General features: G+C 42.6%; 2 protein-coding genes across 2 annotated transcripts; both read right to left on the bottom strand.

The window, feature by feature from the left end:
- Positions 1 to 1,792: 1,792 nt before the first annotated feature.
- On the bottom strand, positions 1,793 to 9,748 carry LOC146342658 (vomeronasal type-2 receptor 26-like). Its single transcript, XM_084807971.1, has 4 exons — positions 8,930 to 9,748; positions 4,469 to 4,696; positions 3,440 to 3,566; positions 1,793 to 2,712 (listed from the first exon to the last, which is right to left on the bottom strand). Exons 1-4 carry the CDS (start codon positions 9,746 to 9,748, stop codon positions 1,793 to 1,795), a joined length of 2,094 nt encoding a protein of 697 aa, XP_084664097.1.
- Positions 9,749 to 10,451: 703 nt separating this feature from the next.
- Positions 10,452 to 17,360, bottom strand: LOC146342657 (vomeronasal type-2 receptor 26-like). The gene is made up of 3 exons (XM_084807970.1): positions 17,191 to 17,360; positions 15,135 to 15,426; positions 10,452 to 10,529 (listed from the first exon to the last, which is right to left on the bottom strand). Exons 1-3 carry the CDS (start codon positions 17,358 to 17,360, stop codon positions 10,452 to 10,454), a joined length of 540 nt encoding a protein of 179 aa, XP_084664096.1.
- Between the last annotated feature and the right edge of the window lie 1,793 nt (positions 17,361 to 19,153).

Genomic DNA, 19,153 nt, shown 5'->3' with positions numbered 1-19,153 from the left:
TGTATATATATATATATACACATTGCATACCCAAATGAATTGTACAGTGTTTGGTTCAGATATGTGACTAGAATTGATAGTAATACTACATAAATTAACCCTACCTAACCTGTCACCTTCCAGATATGTTAGACTACAACTACCATCTTCCCCAACCAATGCAGAAAATGGTCGTGTTGGCTGGGGATGAAGGGAGTTGCAGTCCAACATGTCTGGAGAGTGCCAAATTGGGGAAGGTTGACATAGAAAATCTGGGCAAATGTATTGAGTGCCATTTTTCTTGGTAAAAAGACAGGGTACAAATCAAATAAATACATAAAATAGAAAAGAATTCTGAATCACAGTTTCCTCCCATCCTTCCTCTAATAAATTCAGCAAGGCATGCATGAACCCCCATCCTTTCCCCCCCTCACAGCAGCCCTAACAGCTTTTCTACACAAAGCATTTATTTTGGGCTTGTCATTCCCTACTCATGGTTGTTTACAAGGTGACATCATGACCTTCCAGTTTTGCTTCTGTTTGTAAACAGCACTTTCAGTTAATTTTTTTAAGAGCAGGGGAAATATGGTATTTAATTGTAAAAGTGAAAGAAAAAGCTTTTTTCACTTGTATATTTGTGCTATTATGCTATATCACAGTGCCACCTAGAGGTTATGTAGTGAAAAAGCAGGAAAAGAAATGCTCCTCATGTAGTGCTCAGATCTCAATTCTGCAACAAAACTGAAAGTAAATGCAGCAGTTTAACAGCCCCGTCTAGAAAAAGTCTAAGATATAAATTAAGTTGGCTGCAAGAATAAGTGGCCTAAAGTCACACAGTGAGTTTCATAGCCAAGCAGAGATTTGAACCTGGGTTCTCAAGGTTCATAGACCTAGCCTCTAATCCAGCCTTCCCCACCCTGGTGCTCTCCAGATGTGTTTGACTACAACATCCATCGTTCCCAGCCAGTATGACTAATGGCCATGTGTGATGTCACACGTATGTAAATAGTGAACCTGTAACTATAGAAATATATTCTGTTAGCACTCTGTATCTCTGGTGAATATCTCTGGTGTGAGAGGGAGAACAGTGACAGGAAGAATGGTGGATTTGCATATGGGTGACGACTGGCTGAGTGAGTGAGAAGAGGGTGAAGTGTGTGTGTGCTATATAAACAGAGTGCTGTGCTTAAGTGAGACAGACAGAGATAGGGATTTGATGTGAGAGGGTTTAGGTCAGAGATAGGGTTTGTAAAAGAGATGAGATAGGGACTAGAGGAAAGTGGGTTTAGATCAGAGATAGGATTTTTAGGACTGAGAGAGAGAGGTCTGTGGTAATTGTGAGGTGACTGAGAGTATAATCTAGAGTGTTGTAGGAGAGCGTATATATTGATAAAGCCATTGGAAGTTACTTATTTACTGTTCAACAGCTTAATACTGTAATGAATAAAGTTTTCTTTGCTTATAAAATCCTACACCTTCTGCTCTTGGCTACGCAAGAGTTAAGGAAATAAAGGGAAACAGTACAGGTTATAGGATAAAAGTATTGTTGTGTCCTCATAGCTCGAGGGCAGAGTAAAAAGGGTTGGACCTGAGCCTAAAGGTCCTGGTGGTAGTGAAACCAAGTGTGTGTGTGAGAGAAGGTGTTTCCTGCTGGGGTGAGAAAGGCCTTAGAGAAGGGGAATCCTCACTGGGAAGAGGCAGGAATGCTACACCATGCTGGCTGAGAATGATGGGAGTTGCAGTCCAGCACATCTGGAGGGCACCAGTTTGGGGAAGGCTGATGTTATCATTATCCCATACTAACCCCAAATCCCTAGCACCCATTTATATTCTTTTGTTTTCTTCCTATTAGATGTTTCCTATTGTTCAGCTCAGGCCTCACCACAATAATGTAACATTTTGGAGAAAAGATGCAGCCCAGTAAGCCAGCACTGGAGGCCAAGATGGAGAACATCTCCACAGCCACCATATATTTTCCTTTTGTACTTAAGTAGGTTGGAACAAAGGACAGCCAAACACTGCAAAAGACCAACATGCTGAAAGTGATGAACTTGGCTTCATTAAAACTGTCAGGTAACTTCTGGGCTAGGAAGGCCACAGTGAAGCTGACAATGGCGAGGAAACCCAAGTAGCCCAGGACACAGTAAAACATGGTGACTGATCCTTTGTTGCATTCTACTATGATTTCTCCAGAGATTGATAGCATGTCGGTATGTGGGAATGGGGGAGATGTAACCAACCAAACCACACAAATCACTACTTGAACAAGAGAACTGGAGCAGACAATAGAATATGCCAATCTTTTCCCCACCCATTTCTGGAAAATGTTTCCTGGCTTGGAAGCCCTGAAAGCCACAACCACTGTTACAGTTTTGGCCAAAACAGAAGAAACAGCAATGGAGAAGATGATGCCAAAAGCTGTTTGTCGGAGAAGGCAGGTCACCTTTTTAGGCTGTCCAATGAATAGCAAACCACAGAGGAAACAAAGGAGGAGACTGGTGAGAAGAATGTAGGTGAGGCTTTGGTTGTTGGCTTTGACGATGGGAGTGTCCTGTCGCTTAATGAATATTCCAAGCACCATTGCTGCCAACAGAGAAAAGAAAAGAGCCAAAAAAGCTAAAGCGAAGCCCAAAGGTTCTTCAACAGAAAGGAAGTTTGGAATCTTGGGAATGCATTGATTGTGACCCTTGTTTGGAAAATGATCCTCTGGACAGCTGACACAAGTTTCCATGTCTGAAAAAAAGAAAACAACATATGGCTGTTTAAGAAGAACCACCATTGCTCTGAAGATTAAGAACCGTCTTACCATTCTTAACAAGCAGAAACATGATTTAGGCCCTGGAGAACCCACCTCTACTGTCCCACTGCAACTTAATCATTCCCTTTTCCTTCAATTTCTTCCATCTGATGCATCTTGATTGGGGGACGGACGGACATGATTCTTAATGGATACCTAACTCTATCTTCAGAAATCACACCTGTCACACACACACACCTCTATTTTCATGTATTCCATGTTATGCACAAGAAGCACTCTTCTTTCAGAGTCTTTGAAAGTGGCTGTACTGTATTTTTTCTCGAAGTATTGACCAAACCAAACTAAACCAAATAAGCGGAGAAAGACTTACTAGAGAGACACCTTATTTAAGCCCCTTTTTAGCATGGATTACCCTCAATGATGGGTGTTAGTATGCCTTCCAGGTCTTGCTATCATTATAAAAGAATTGTCTGAGTATTTGATTTATGCAACTATGCTGACATTTATTACCTGGCTTAATAAAAGTATTTTCCACAAGATGGCTACCAGTAAAATAAAAAATAAAAAAATAAAATAATAATAATAATAATAGGTGAAATGGATCAATAAGATCATAAAACAATAATTTAAATCAGAAGGTTAACATTGTCAGAGCCTGCGGCCTCAAGCATTACAGTTATATTTTATCATGATACTTCCTACCCATCTGGTTTGATACCATCCTTTCTGGACATGGAACACAGTCATAGCAGCAAAATTTCTCCCCCTCCTTCTTTTTCTTTCCGTATCCAAGAGGGCAGTGGTCATTACATACTGAAAGGGGTGGCAGCTGTTCAAAAATATAGCAGGATTCTAATATTAAGAAAATATTTGAAGAATTTTGTCTTATATCAGATGAACTACCAATAAAGAGGAGGGCTGAAGCCAAAGCAGTAACAATTGTAATCAGCATGGATGGCACATACAATGGGTGGACAAAATGGCTTCCATAAATGCCATGATACAAACTCAAGAAGATTAGACTTTCCATAATTAGCCAGGCCAATGATCTATCTGGCTCAGTGTACCTTCTGCTGCAGGGGAGGGCGACCTCTGGCCCACGAGCCTAATCTGGCAAAGTTGCCCATCTGGTCCACAGCTGTATAGGTTTCCCCTGCCCCCTGGAGGCAGATAACAGTGGGGTTGGAGATAACAGTGGGGATTCTCATGTGTGTACGCACTTCTCAGGGGAATGCCCACTGTCATCTTCAATCATAGATGACATGGGAGATGTAAGCTTTGGGTATTAGGCAGTATAGAAATGAAATGAAGATCTGGGTAGGTGGGGGACTCACCTGCTCGTTGACTTCCCCATTGGAGAAGCTGCCACATGGGAGAAGTGTATGAGACTGAGCTAATGGTTGGAGGAGTGCTGCCAGCTCAGTCGAGCTTCTTGCTTGCCCGACGCCCTCCCCCCAGTGGGAGAAAGCATGGGGCAGGTGCTTTCTCCAATGGAGAACCCTCATGCCACTGTGCCAAGTAAATCTGAGCCACCCCACAGCTTCTTTTAAGCATTAAAAAGGCACAAGACAACATATGAATATGGATTTCCCATGTCAAGTTTAGTTTGGTGTGAATATCTTCTTCATGGAGAGAGCTCTTGGGGTCCTGTGGCATAAAGGGAGCCAAAACATGTGGCAAGGAGTATGTATGAACTCTGCCATTTCAGAGGTAATGAGATTATTTCCCCACCTGAGTGAAGTCTCTGCGCCACTGGATTCTGCCCTCATCCATGGTGAACATTTTGCCAGAAGAAGCCTGAGGATCCAATCCTCCAACTTGGACTCTGACATAGGAGTTATTTGGGAATGTGACCAAGTTTGTAATGTCAAACCCAGCAGCTATTTCCCCATGTTCATTAAAAGTAACTGCATCTCCAGCACTGTTGTTGAATGAAATCCTCTGAAGAAGTGAGTGGAGCTAGACAAAGAGAATAAGAGAATCAAAAGGCCTATAAAGGGTTGGAATATTCTCCCTCAGTTTTAGAAGGCTTTAGGCGTTTCTTCTTCTTCAATGAAAGAAGCCACTTAAGAAAGCACTGTTTTACAATGTATAATTTACCACCTCCCCCTTTAAATACCACATATGGGAGGAGTACAGACAAACACAAATCAGTATAACTTCATCAGCTGGAGGTATTACTAAGCTAATAGAATTTCCAAAATGATCCATGGAGAAGAAATTAGGCAATAAACTTTCTGGTTTCATGGCATTAATATATGGCAAGAAATGGAAGGAATTGGCAGATATAAGCAGGCAAGAACTAGGTGTTTGTATCTTGTATAGATATAAATTCAAATAACTTTCCATGATGGAATTATTGGGTTCTATAGGTTGGATCCAGATTCAGGGCTTTTCTACACAAGGCGTTTATGGTGCACTCATCATTCCCTACTCAGGTTTGTTTATAAATTCTTTAGATGAAACTGTGACTCTCCAGTGTCACTTCTGTGTCTAACACTTTCAGTGAGGTTTTTTTTTTTTTTTAAGAGCAGAGACAATATGGTATTTAATTATGAAAGTGAAAAAAAGAGGAATTTCCTCTTTTGTGTTTGCACTATTTTGCTACACCACAGTGCCACCTAGGGGTTATGTAGCAGAAACTCAGGAAAGGAAACACTCAATTCTGCATTGAATCAAAAAGTAGATGCAACAGATTAACACCTGATTAACAGCCTCATGTAGAAAAGCTCTTGGATATATGCAACTGGGATGGCAGAAGAGGACTTCCCTGCCCCCTCTTCTCCACAACAGCCCTTCCACTCCCTGAAAATGCTACACAGAGGGTCAGGGGACTCTACTGAATGGGGTGAACTGTGATGTGGGGTGGGGGAGAAAGGGGGGACCCCCAAATATCTGGCAGAGGCACTTTCTGTGAGTGGAACCTTTCCATCAATGGAAGATGGATCCTGGATCCAACCTTTTTTGTATAGGCAAGAAAAACTTAGGAATGAAAGGCTTTTACAACTGATAACAGACACTATCCTGATATAAGAAGGTAATAGATAAAGGAAGAGACAAAATATGTCTCAGCATAACTTCATCAGTTGGTGGTGCTGTTGACAGAACTCCTCTATGGAGGAGTGGTTAGGCTATGAGTGTTGTGGCTTTGTGACATGACAACAGAGAAAGGAATGGAATAAATCTGATAAATAAATAAGATACGAAAGCCCTATTCAGGTATTAGGGCAACTCACATTCAAAGAATGCATGGAGGGAGAATGGGGCCATGTGTACCATCCCTGCCCCCAATGTCCCATCCCCACATGCTCCACTCCTGAGCCTCACGTGTTCAGCATGAAGACCTAAAGCAGGGTTGGGCAACTTCAAGGGTCATGGGGCCATATTGTCCCTCTGACCCCACTACGGGCCATATCCCTGCCTCTGTTGCTGCTGTGCTTCTGAGATTTGGTGGTGCAGCAGTGGCATAAAAAAAAAAGAGGCCTGGTTTTAAAAGGAAAAAATTGGTGATGCTGTGGCAGGGCTGGGCAGAAGGGGCTCATTCTGCTTCTGCTGTGCCACTGAATTTCAGCAGCAAAGTGCTGATTTGTCTTTTAAAAAGGGGCTTCATCCCAGCCATTCTGTCGCAGAATTTGTGTGGTGGTGTGGTGGTGGGGCAGTGAGCCCGCTGCAAAACAGCCAAGTGGCCACATGCCTCGTGTGGTCCACATGATGCCTTGTTGTTGTTGTTGTTGTTCAGTCGTTCAGTCGTGTCCGACTCTTCGTGACCCCATGGACCATAGCACGCCAGGCCTTCCTGTCCTGCGCTCTCTCCCGGAGCGTGCTCAAGTTCATATTCATTGCATCCGTGATGCTATCTAGCCATCTCATCCTCTGCCGTCCCCTTCTCCTTTTGCCTTCAGTCTTTCCCAGCATCAGGGTCTTTTCCAGGGAGTTTTCTCTTCGCATTAGGTGGCCAAAATATTGGAGCTTCAGCTTCATTATCTGTCCTTCCAATGAGCACTCAGGGTTGATTTCCTTTAGGATGGACTGATTTGACCTCCTTGCAGTCCAGGGCACTCGTAAGAGTCTTCTCCAGCACCACAGTTCGAAAGCATCAGTTCTTCGGCGCTCAGCCTTCCTTATAGTCCAGCTCTCACAGCCATACATTACTACTGGGAAAACCATAGCTTTGATTAGACGGACCTTTGTCGGCAAGGTGATGTCTCTGCTTCTTACTATGCTGTCTAGGTTTGCCATAGCTTTCCTCCCAAGGAGCAAGCGTCTTTTAATTTCATGGCTACAGTCACCGTCTGCGGTGATCTTGGAGCCCAAGAAAGTAAAATCTGTCACTGCTTCCATTTCTTCCCCTTCTATATGCCAGGAAGTGATGGGGCCAGATGCCATGATCTTAGTTTTTTTAATGTTGAGTTTCAAACCAGCTTTTGCACTCTCCTCTTTCACCCTCAACAAGAGGCTCTTGAGATCCTCTTCGCTTTCTGCCATTAGGGTGGTATCGTCTGCATATCGGAGGTTGTTGATAATTCTCCCGGCAATCTTAATTCCGACCTCTGATTCATCCAACCCGGCATTTCTCATGATGTACTCTGCATATAAGTTAAATAAGCAGGGTGACAATATGCAGCCTTGTCGTACTCCTTTCCCAATTTTGAACCACTCGGTTGTTCCATGTCTGGTTCTTACTGTTGCTTCTTGACCCTCGTACAGGTTTTTCAGCAGACAGGTAAGGTGGTCTGGTACATGATGCCTACAACTGACCTAAAGGGAGATTCTAACCACATTCATCTGAGCACACTTAGAATCGTCTTCACAGTCAGGTATCCCTGATAGTTGCAGGTTTCCTGAGAGCAGAGAGGACTCTGCCAGTGCAGAGTGTAGAGCTGGACTCTTGAGTGTCCAGCTCAATGCACGTAGGGTGGTTCCAGGCTTTTATTGTGCAGTCATCCTGCCTCAGTCACAAAATTTCTCAGGGGGTCCAGAGGATGCTATCTTCAATTTGCAACCCTCCTGTGTTTTTCACCACTTTCCCCAGCTTCTTTCTTAGCAAAACAAACAAAAACAAACAAAAATCCAGCAAAGAGGAAAAGATAGAATAGCTGCACAATTCGTTAGTATCTAGGTTTAGCCTGGCTGCTTTTACAGCATCAGAGTCTCCATCATTATTGGAAGCATTTATTGAGGCTGGTCTGGCAAAGTGACCCTTGATCCATGTCTATAAAAACTTGTTATTGATGAACAGATATAATACATAGGGTTGTAAGCAGGAATGGAATAAGGAATTGGACTGTCTCATTCTTCCTAATCAGTGGATTGTTGCTTTGGCATCTATACCTGTCACGTCTATGGATCTTAGGCTGCGTCTTACTCAGCAAGAACTTTTGTTTTATTTCTATTGGACACTGCAATGTCTCTTTAATAGAGGATTGCCTAATTCAGCTAATTGCTTGTGGTGCAATGCAGCTAATGCTTCTTTTTAACATATATTTTGGCAATGTCCAGTAGTTGCTGCTTTTGCGGAGGAGGTTATTATACAGGTAAATGTTGTACTGGAAAAGTCTTTAATCTTCACCGGAGTACACACTCCTTTAAATTCTTTACTTGCTTCATGGAAATTAATGGTCAGTGTAAATGGATTCTCTGTGCCCTCTTGACAGCTAAAAGACTGATATTAAAACATTTGAAGGATAAACACTCACCACCTATAATGCAATGGATTGAAGGCTTTATAATGCTTTCATTTACCATTACCGTTTGAATGGGTAGCATATAAATGCCACCTTCAAATGGATACTTATTTGGATATCTGGTCTGCTTTTGTTGAAGCTTATTTATAATTGCTAGTAAGTCCTTTTTTCACATATATGCATTTCATATGTATTCACTGCTATAGATATATACAAAATAATAAACAAACAAAAAGAATAGCTGCACAATGTCTTTTGATTGGTAGCGTTAGGAGCCCTCCATCTGGAAGCACCCACAGAATCCCCCTTCAGACCTCCCAGTTCAAGCTATGACCATGTTGGCATACCTGGAATCAACCCCTTCTAAGGGTTGAAAATAGTAGAGCTGAACTGGTACTCATTAAAGAGATTTGGTGATCAATGGTATACTGAGCATTTGCAGGCCAAAGCACTTTATCATATCCATCCAGGCCATTACCAAAGAACCATGACTCTGGGGGAACATTACCTTCCAAGGTTCCACATTCTGAGGTGCCAGCCTGCTCCCTTCCCCCAAGGCTCTATGGTTGGGTGGAGATATGTAAGTGGTGTGTAAGGCATGAGCCACAGCATAAACAGCATTGTAGATATTGTAACTGTGCCCAGTCATGCTCATTTCAAAGAAAGGTGAAGGGAGGCTCTCCAGCGTCTCCCACCCAGTACATGTTTCATTGATAGCTCTTGGTGCATCAGAATTTGGCATATGGCACTGAAAAGCTTGTTCCCAGAAATCTGTGATAAAACCATCTGCTTTTGCTCCAGAAGGGTTGATAATCTGAAGAAATTTTTGGAAGCCTGGAAGCTCTTTTGAGTGAATTGTGAAGGAAATTGCACCATGGAGCATTTGCATATCAAAAGCCTTTTGAAAGATATGTAAGGTGAAATCAATTTGGGCTGTTGTAATCCACACTCTTCTTGCAGAGATCTTCCCTGTATACTCATGTTCTGTTAGAGGAAAAACCATTGCCACCAATATAATAGATGCCAACCACATAATGGTTGTACTTTCTCCATACATAACAACTGCATTGGCTTTTTTCTCCATGAAAATGTTAAGGTGACTCATTGGAACATTGATAATGTCAACCAGGTCAAAAAAATGCCAATTTGTTTGAAGTCTTTCTGTGAATTCTGAACAGATTCCATTCTGGGAAAGCATTGGCTCCATAGTCCTCAAGAAATGTTCTCCACCTTTGTCATCCATAGTGATGAGCCCAACCCAATTCCACCTGAAATGTTGAAGTAGCTGGACAATTCCCTGGTACTGAAGGGCTTCATTGGGAACCATGCGGTAAAAGGAAGGCAAATGGGATTCAGCACTCACTGCTGTTTCAAATGAGCCATATGAAAACTAAAGTAAGTAAGTAAGAAAGAAATAAAGAAATAAAGAAAGAGAAGTGGGAATAGGATTGAGGGCTTCTTCTTCTGCTCTTATTTAATTAATTATGTCTTCCTTATGTACTGAAATTCAATCTCACCATTTCATCCAGAAGAATCCCCAAAGTAACATCTATAGAATCATAAAATATAATTAGCAGTAGAATTCTATCCAGTCACATTCAGTTCAGTGGGTCTTATTCCAAGTTAAGTGGGTATAAGACTTCAGCCTAATAGCACAGTCTTATTCATGCCTATTCAGAAGTAAACCCAATTCAGTTAAATGGGACTTGTTCCCAAGTGAGTGTCTTTAACATTGCAACCTAAATGTCCAAAACTATTCAAATCATTCTGTTAAAACAGGGAGTTTTGAAATAATCTTCTCATCACTTTCCTATTTCCTCTCTTTGAAATAGAAGTACTTTCATTTTATCTCTTGAAACCAGAACAAGTAATTTGGGGAGGAAGAAAAGAGACATAGGGCCTATTCATATGTTACACTAAGCCACTGTGGTTTGCATTTTTGAGTGAACCACAGTGGCTTAGCATGTTGTGTTTGGGGTCTCAATCCCAACCATGATGGCTGGGAAACCACCCTGGCTAACCACGTGGTGCTAAAGGGCCCCAGGGTAGCTTATCGTGTCCTGTGGCAGGATCTCTGTTCTTAAGAATGGCTGCTCCATGCGAAAATGCTGCAAACATAAAGATGGCAGCCTAGAGCATCTACAACTTCCAGCGACACTCTAGGCAGTGTGGCTAGACTCTATGGTCTCCGTCTAATGGAGTGGCTGGCATGCACCACTTCCCAGCGCAGTGGCCACTGGGATAACTGGCAGCAGTGGTGGGAGGATGACACGGCAACCATGGAGCAGGGATGGATAAGTAAACCATGGCGCAGGGATGGGTAAGTAAACCACAGCAAGCTGCAGGGTTCCTGGTTGTGTGATGGGCAAGCGTGTTGTGGTTAGCCTAATCCTCCCTGCTCTGTAGTTACCCTAACCACCCTTCCCCCTTTTGCGTGTGAATAGGGCCATAGTCCATTCTGAAGGAGCAAACTCTGTATTCCTATAAACCTTCCTAAAGACAAATATTGCTAATTTTTACAACCTAGTTCCCTCCAGAAATGTTGGACTACAACCCCCATCAAGCCAAGCCAAGAGGTCCAATGATCAAGAATTATGGGAGTTGTAGTCCAGAACATCTGGAGAGCATCAGGTTGTTACCCTAGTTTTACATTAACTCTTTTGGTGGAATCCTATACATATTTACCTTGGAGCAAGTCTCATGAACTCACACTGAACTTCTGAGTAGACGTGCACAGGATTGCTTTATTTGATCCTAAACATATTTAGTCAGAATTAAGCAACAGTCCTTTTAATAGCATTTGGACAGGCATGGGTGAATTTAATTCAGGTGACCATCATATCTACTATTGTGGGCAAGAATCCCTTAGAAGAAATGGAGTAGCACTCATAGTCAACAAAAGGGTGGGAAAAGCAGTACTGGGGTACAATCTTAAAAATGATAGAATGATCTCAGTACGAATCCAAGGCAAACCATTCAACATCACAGTAATTCAAGTCTATGCCCCAACCACTGAGGCCGAAGAAGCTGAGGTTGATCGGTTCTATGAAGACCTACAACACCTTGTAGAACTCACACCAAAAAAAGATGTCCTCTTCATCATAGGGGATTGGAATGCTAAAGTAGGAAGTCAAGAAATCACCGGGATAACAGGCAGGCATGGCCTTGGTGTACAAAATGAAGCAGGACAAAAGCTAATAGAGTTTTGCCAAGAGAACATGCTGATCATAGCAAACACTCTTTTCCAACAGCACAAGAGGCGACTCTACACATGGACGTCACCAGATGGTCAATATCGAAATCAGATTGATTATGTCCTTTGTAGCCAAAGATGGAGAAGCTCCATACAGTCAGTAAAAACAAGACCTGGAGCTGACTGTGGCTCAGATCATGAGCTGCTTCTTGCAAAATTTTGGCTTAAATTGAAGAACGTCGGGAAAACCACTAAACCGTTCAGGTATGACCTAAATCATATCCCTGATGAATATACAGTGGAGGTGAGGAATAGATTTCAGGGATTAGACCTGATAGACAGAGTGCCTGAGGAACTATGGACGGAGGTCCGTAACATTGTTCAGGAGGCAGCAACTCAATCCATCCCAAAGAAAAAGAAATGCAAGAAAGCCAAGTGGCTGTCTGATGAGGCTTTACAAGTAGCTCACGAAAGAAGGGAAGCGAAAAGCAAGGGAGAAAGGGGAAGATATACCCAACTGAATGCAGAGTTCCAGAGAATAGCAAGGAGAGACAAGAAGGCCTTCTTAAATGAACAATGCAAAGAAATCGAGGAAAACAACAGAATGGGAAAGACTAGAGATCTCTTCAAGAAAATTGGAGATCTCAAGGGAACGTTTTGTGCAAAGACGGGCATGATAAAGGACAAAGAAGGCAGGGACCTAACAGAAGCAGATGAGATTAAGAAGAGGTGGCAAGAATACACAGAAGAACTATACAGGAAAGATCTGAATGTCCCTGATAGCCATGAGAGTGCGGTCACTGAACTTGAGCCGGACATCCTAGAGAGTGAAGTCAAGTGGGCCTTAGGAAGCATTAGTAACAACAAAGCTAGCGGAGATGACAGTATTCCAGCCGAGCTATTTAAAATCCTAAAAGATGATGCTGTTAAAGTGCTGCATTCAATATGCCAACAAATCTGGAACACTCAACAGTGGCCACAAGACTGGAAAAGGTCAGTTTACATTCCAATTCCAAAGAAGGGCAACGCCAAAGAGTGTTCAAACTACCGCACCATTGCGCTCATTTCACATGCCAGCAAGGTGATGCTCAAAATCCTACAAGCTAGGCTTCAGCAGTATGCGAACCGAGAACTACCGGAAGTACAAGCTGGGTTTAGAAGAGGCAGAGGAACTAGAGATCAAATCGCCAACATTCGCTGCATCATGGAGAAAGCAAGAGAATTCCAGAAAAACGTCTATTTCTGCTTCATTGACTACGCTAAAGCCTTTGATTGTGTGGATCACAACAAACTGTGGAAAATTCTGAAAGTGATGGGAGTACCAGACCACCTTACCTGTCTCCTGAGAAACCTGTACGAGGGTCAAGAAGCAACAGTAAGAACCAGACATGGAACAACCGATTGGTTCAAAATTGGGAAAGGAGTACGACAAGGCTGCATATTGTCACCCTGCTTATTTAACTTATATGCAGAGTACATCATGAGAAATGCCGGGTTGGATGAATCACAGGTCGGAATTAAGATTGCTGGGAGAATTATCAACAACCTCCGATATGCAGACGATACCACCCTAATGGCAGAAAGCGAAGAGGATCTCAAGAGCCTCTTGTTGAGGGTGAAAGAGGAGAGTGCAAAAGCTGGTTTGAAACTCAACATTAAAAAAACGAAGATCATGGCATCTGGCCCCATCACTTCCTGGCATATAGAAGGGGAAGAAATGGAAGCAGTGACAGATTTTATTTTCTTGGGCTCCAAGATCACCGCAGACGGTGACTGTAGCCATGAAATTAAAAGACGCTTGCTCCTTGGGAGGAAAGCTATGGCCAACCTAGACAGCATAGTAAGAAGCAGAGACATCACCTTGCCGACAAAGGTCCGTCTAATCAAAGCTATGGTTTTCCCAGTAGTAATGTATGGCTGTGAGAGCTGGACTATAAGGAAGGCTGAGTGCCGAAGAATTGATGCTTTCGAACTGTGGTGCTGGAGAAGACTCTTACGAGTCCCCTGGACTGCAAGGAGGTCAAATCAGTCCATCCTAAAGGAAATCAACCCTGAGTGCTCATTGGAAGGACAGATAATGAAGCTGAAGCTCCAATATTTTGGCCACCTAATGCGAAGAGAAAACTCCCTGGAAAAGACCCTGATGCTGGGAAAGACTGAAGGCAAAAGGAGAAGGGGACGGCAGAGGATGAGATGGCTAGATAGCATCACGGATGCAATGAATATGAACTTGAGCACGCTCCGGGAGAGAGCGCAGGACAGAAAGGCCTGGCATGCTATGGTCCATGGGGTCACGAAGAGTCGGACACGACTGAACGACTGAACAAAGCATGTTTGGGATTGTGTCCTTCATTAAAAGTCTGGTTTTAAAAATTATTTTTGGATTTATTTGTAATTTACAGGTGCTTCTAAACAGGAAAGTATCATTTCCTTCTGAATAGGGAGACTTAATGACAAGCCTTATTCTAAGAGCTTTTCTACATGAGGTTGTTAATCAGCTGTTAATCAGCTGTATCTACTTCAGGTTTCGTCGCAGAATTGAGATCCAAGCTCTACATGAGGAGCATTTCCTTTCCTGCTTCTCCACTACATAACCTCTAGATGGCACTGTGGTATAATGGGATAGCACAAATACACATGAGGAAATCATGCTTTCTTTCACTTTCATAATTAAATGCCACATTTTCCCTGCTCTAAAGAACTCTCTGAAAGTGCTGGTTAGACTGGAGGGTCATGACATTATCTAAAGAACCTGTAATAACCATGAGTAGGGAATGATGAGAATATGATAAATGGCTCATGTAGAAAAGCCCTAAGTGTTTTATATAAGACAGACCAATAAGGATGAACAGCTTGAATGTTCTGTCCCTCTCACTCAATCTCTCTTTCATACAAAGCCTTGGTAAACCATTACTTTACACATTCACAATCATCATCAGCTTTGGAATGACTCCTTCCTCTTAGTTGCACTTAGAACAGAACTACTGAAATAAATGGGACAAGTTAGTCATAACTAACTTCAGTTCCATTGATTTTAATGGCTCTCTTCTAAGCATGTCTAAGTCTCAGTCCAACCTACAGGGTCTGGAACCACCAATATAGACAAGTCTACCTTTTGATAGGCATATTATACCCTGGTGCAACCCCACATATTTCCCTGCCTTTTCTTTTTTGACCATGCCTTCCCCTCTTTCTGAACCATCAAATTGCTACCAGAAAGAGAACACAAAATGAATGAGACATGGTTTGTGAAAATGCCCATGTCCCACATCCTGAATCATGGGTTGATCCAGGATCTTCCTTCTTGAGAGTAAGCCTTCCACTTGCAGAAGGACAGTTCACCCAATTATGGGGGATCCTCCCCTCTCCCAATATCACAGTTTATCCCATTCAGCAGGGACTCCTGACTCTCTGAGAAGCATTTTCAGGGGGCTGGAAGGGCTGCTGTGGGAAGGAAGGGGCAGGGAATCCACTCTACCAGTGCAGTTGACCCAGCTTTAATCTGGATCCAATCCCCTACCTGTGGAACCTTGTAAAGGCCAAAGACATCTGCCATGCGTGAAGAGGTATCAGAACTCAGTCCACCAATGACTCCTATGAGATTTTCCTGGATGGCACATCTGTAGTTGGGGACAACTTCATGTGATTTGAAGAGCAGATCCAGGCTGGTACGGTAGGTCATCCTTGAATCAGAGAGGCTGTCACAGATGTGGAATCCGAGAGTGACATTGGGCAAGATCTTGGGATTCTCATTGATCTCGATAATAGCAAACACCAAGGCCAGGATGTGCTGGTAGAACTTCGTCACCACGCTGCAGATAAAGTGCCTTTCTGTAGTTTTACAAGAAATTTCTGCAGTGAATTAAGCCACTGACTGCAAGGAGAGGGCACAATCTAGTAAAGATAATCATAGTGAAGTCCCATTGGAAACAAGGGAAATGTTGTCATGGCTTACAGTTCCTGGATTGTCCTTCTAGTCTTCTATATTATGTTAAAGATGCTCTTGAATTTTCACAATTTATTCTGCATGAATAAGACCCCATTTGGAATAAATGTGTCCAGTTCTGGGTACCACCCTTTAAGAAGGATTTAACCAAATTGGAATGGGTTCAGGGGAGAGCAACTAAGAAGGTCAATTGTATGAAAAATGAGGTTTGTGAGTGCACACACACAGAAGAAGACACAACCTGAGTAGGCTAGGAAGTCCCACACTACATACCACCTCTGTATGCACCACAATCCAGGGCAGGGAGAGATACAAAGATCAGGAACAGCCATACCACTCATACCACACACCCATACACACACAGGACCAAAGACCGAGGGAGCTTCAGGGAATGCAATTGAATTGAATTCTTCTCCATCAAATGTATTATCTCATTACTAATCTTCCAGCGAGACAAAGTCTGACTAGAAGTATGACAAAATTTGAAATTATTTTATTGAGATGTATGGTTAAAACAAAAGGATTAGTTTCTAAAATTTGTTCACATCTTATCGAAATAGACACAAGTCAGATGGATTGACAATAATATGGGAAGATGATATTGGATAACAATGGAGCAAAACCTATGGGATAAGTTATGGATGGCATTCATAAAAAATCTGTATCAATCATCTTAGCGAGAATTCACCACAACGTTTACAACAATGGTATATTATGCTAGTATGTTTGGAGATATTGTCATCAGCAAGGTTTATATATTCATATGTGATGGTAATGTCCTGTTGTGTTATAGTTTTGGAACATGATATTCTCAGAAATGGCAAACATTACCCATCAGACTATATATTCAATGTTTTTAAAATCATGCTGGTTTAAGATCAGAGTTAAGGCTATCTCAGGTTGGCTCAAACTCCACAAAGCCAGGAAGCTGGAAATTGGAAAATGATGCCTTAACTGATCTGCCCCGTGCGCAGAGATGGTGTTGTTCAAAGTCACAAATTGTGCTTGTCTAGAACTTATGTGGCCAAATGTTGGTATGTTCAGATTTGATGCAGTGACAAAACAAAGCTACACCTTCCCTATTTCTGTCTCAAACTGGGATGAAGCCACATGTATCTTCTACGTGTATTTTCTGGAGTCAAGATGGGGCTCACAAATGGTTATTGGCTCACAAATGGTTAAGGATTCTAAAGGTCATGTTGGCTGTGTCAAGACTGTTCTTCAGCATTTTATGTTATGTTTCAGCCAAGGTTGTCCATTCATTCATTCATTCATTCATCTGGGCAGGGATGATAGCCCAGTGGTGGAGCACACGCTTTGCCTGCAGACGTTCAAGGGTTCCATTCCTGGCATTTCCAATTAAATCAAGTAGCAGGTCATGGGAAGATCTCATGAAGAGCGATGCCTAGTCAGAATAATTGGTAATATGCTAAATGAACAAATAATTTGTCCCAGTATAAAGCAGCTTCCTATGGTCCATTTATATTTTTAAAATTATTATTATTATTATTATTATTATTATTATTATTATTATTGCCCCCCTTTTCAAAATGATGAAAGCAATTTTCAGTCAAAGAAATACAAAAAACAATAGAAGTGTAATCAAACCTCACTTTATGGGATTGCTTACAATGGGAAATTTATCGTTTCCTGAGAAGGGTGCTTGTTGAACAAAACATTGGGGAACACGTAATGAATATGAGATGCAATTCCACCAATGAGGACTTCACCGGCCTGGTACCATTCATGTGGAATATGAAGAGGATCATTTCCAGTGCACATCAAAGTTTGTACTTTCATTGCCATATGTGGGAGTAGCAGAACTACTGCCATTATAATCACAATGATCCTGCTGGCAAACATCCCTCTTGTCTTTACCTCTCCCATGTTTCTCTACAGGATCATCCCTACCAACAGCTTTGTTCAAACAAGTTGGGTTTAGATGGCTTCTACCTCTGGTTATACAGTTCTTAAAGTGAGAAATTATCCTTAACAGCGTTGCAAAGTCATGCCTTGAATGCCCATTGAAAGTCACTAATTTGAAACCTGAGCTATACCTGGAAGGGGGGAAACTGTTCAAACTGACAGAGCTCCACCTGACTCTAGCCCCTAACCTTAGCTGTGAATAGCATGGCGGAGTTTTTTTTACATATATCCATTTAAGACTTCACTTTTCTAGTGCCTTCTTCAAAGCCACTGGGGGTTGACCCATGAATTAAATATAGTAGTTATGATAATTACAGGGGAGATAATAACTTTAAATTTCATACGGTATCTCTGCTGTCACAACCACTGAAGCAAACATGTTTTTTAACTACCACAACCTGTTTTTGCTGCTCTGTTGTGGAACAACAACTGTGTTGCAACTTCAGAATGATCTGCAATGACCTCTAGGATGAAATCAAACAGGACGTGGGCATAATTGCCCTTGGCTTGGAACTTTTCGATGTGCTAAGCTAATCATACTTGCCCCAGAATACAGTTGAGGTGACATGCTTCCACAAGGCCAAGAGCCATGTGCACAATTGTGACCTTTGCTACCAGTTCATTCATTAAGTGACTACAGCTCCATTTTTCAAAAGTTAGCCTTATGTTTCTATCTTTATTTACTAGTATAAAGCACATGCCACCATAGGTGCTAGAAGTATGAGGGTGAAACTTACTGTTCCTGGACTCCCACCTTGCCAGTCCTCCAGAAGCTGTATGGAGGTTACTTTCCTTCAATGCAGCTGAGGACTTTTGGCCCTCACTTCCTCACACCTCTCACGGCTGAATGACATTCATTTCTTCTCCTCAGACCTCAAGCCCACCTCCTTCCCCCTTCCCCCACATTTTAAAATACAGCTTTTCCTAGGGCTGCTTCTTTCCCTCCTCCTCCACCACTCTACTCAGCACTGGTCACGCCTCATCTCGAGGATTGTGTCCAGTTCTGGGCACCACACTTAAAGAAGGATGCAGACAAACTGGAGAGGGTTCAGAGGAGGGCAACAAAGATGATCAGCGGACTGGAAACAAAGCCCTATGAAGAGAGACTGAAAGAACTGGGCATGTTTAGCTTGAGAAGAGAAGACTGAGGGGAGATATGATAGCGCTCTTCAAGTACCTGACAGGTTGTCCCAGAGAGGAAGGCCAGGATCTCTTCTTGATCATCCTAGAGTGCAGGACATGGAATAATGAGCTCAAGTTAGAGGAAGCCAGATTCCGGATGAACACCAGGAAAAAATTCCTGACTGTTAGAGCAATACGACAATGGAACCGATTAGGGAGGCAGTGGGCTCTCCCACACTGGAGGCATTCAAGATGAAGCTAGACAACCATCTGTCAGGGATGCTCTGACTTGGATTCCTGCATTGAGCAGGGGGTTGGACTCAGTGGTCTTATAGGCCCCTTCCAACCCTACTATTCTATGATTCTATGATTCTATGACCACCTTAGAGGATTCGCCACAGCCTCCAGCACCATCCCTGCCACCAGTGTGGCTGCTCGACTCGTGAAACCCAAGGCCTTCCCTCTGCCCCAAGCTTTATGTTTTCTTCTTGTGCAGTGTGGAGCTATGTGGGAGGTGTAGTTCCCAAACCATCTCAGGCTCCTGG

The sequence above is a fragment of the Heloderma suspectum genome, chromosome 6 (assembly GCF_057233095.1).
Source record: "Heloderma suspectum isolate Gila_16-S chromosome 6, 16-S_ref, whole genome shotgun sequence".
In the NCBI taxonomy this organism is placed as follows: Eukaryota; Metazoa; Chordata; class Lepidosauria; order Squamata; family Helodermatidae; genus Heloderma; species Heloderma suspectum.
This window is presented reverse-complemented; position numbering and strand designations above follow the sequence as displayed.

Coding starts and splice junctions, on each gene's coding strand:
- LOC146342658 (XM_084807971.1), bottom strand. CDS start 9,748: ATGGTTCCCAATGAAGCCCTTCAGTACCAGGGAATTGTCCAGCTACTT. Junction 4,697..8,929: donor AGAATGTGGAACCTTGGAAG/GTAATGTTCCCC, acceptor CTCTTTGTCTAG/CTCCACTCACTTCTTCAGAG. Junction 3,567..4,468: donor GGCGCAGAGACTTCACTCAG/GTGGGGAAATAA, acceptor ATTTTTGAACAG/CTGCCACCCCTTTCAGTATG.
- LOC146342657 (XM_084807970.1), bottom strand. CDS start 17,360: ATGAAAGTACAAACTTTGATGTGCACTGGAAATGATCCTCTTCATATT. Junction 15,427..17,190: donor GAAACGATAAATTTCCCATT/GTAAGCAATCCC, acceptor CTTTATCTGCAG/CGTGGTGACGAAGTTCTACC. Junction 10,530..15,134: donor GCCTTTACAAGGTTCCACAG/GTAGGGGATTGG, acceptor TTATGTTTGCAG/CATTTTCGCATGGAGCAGCC.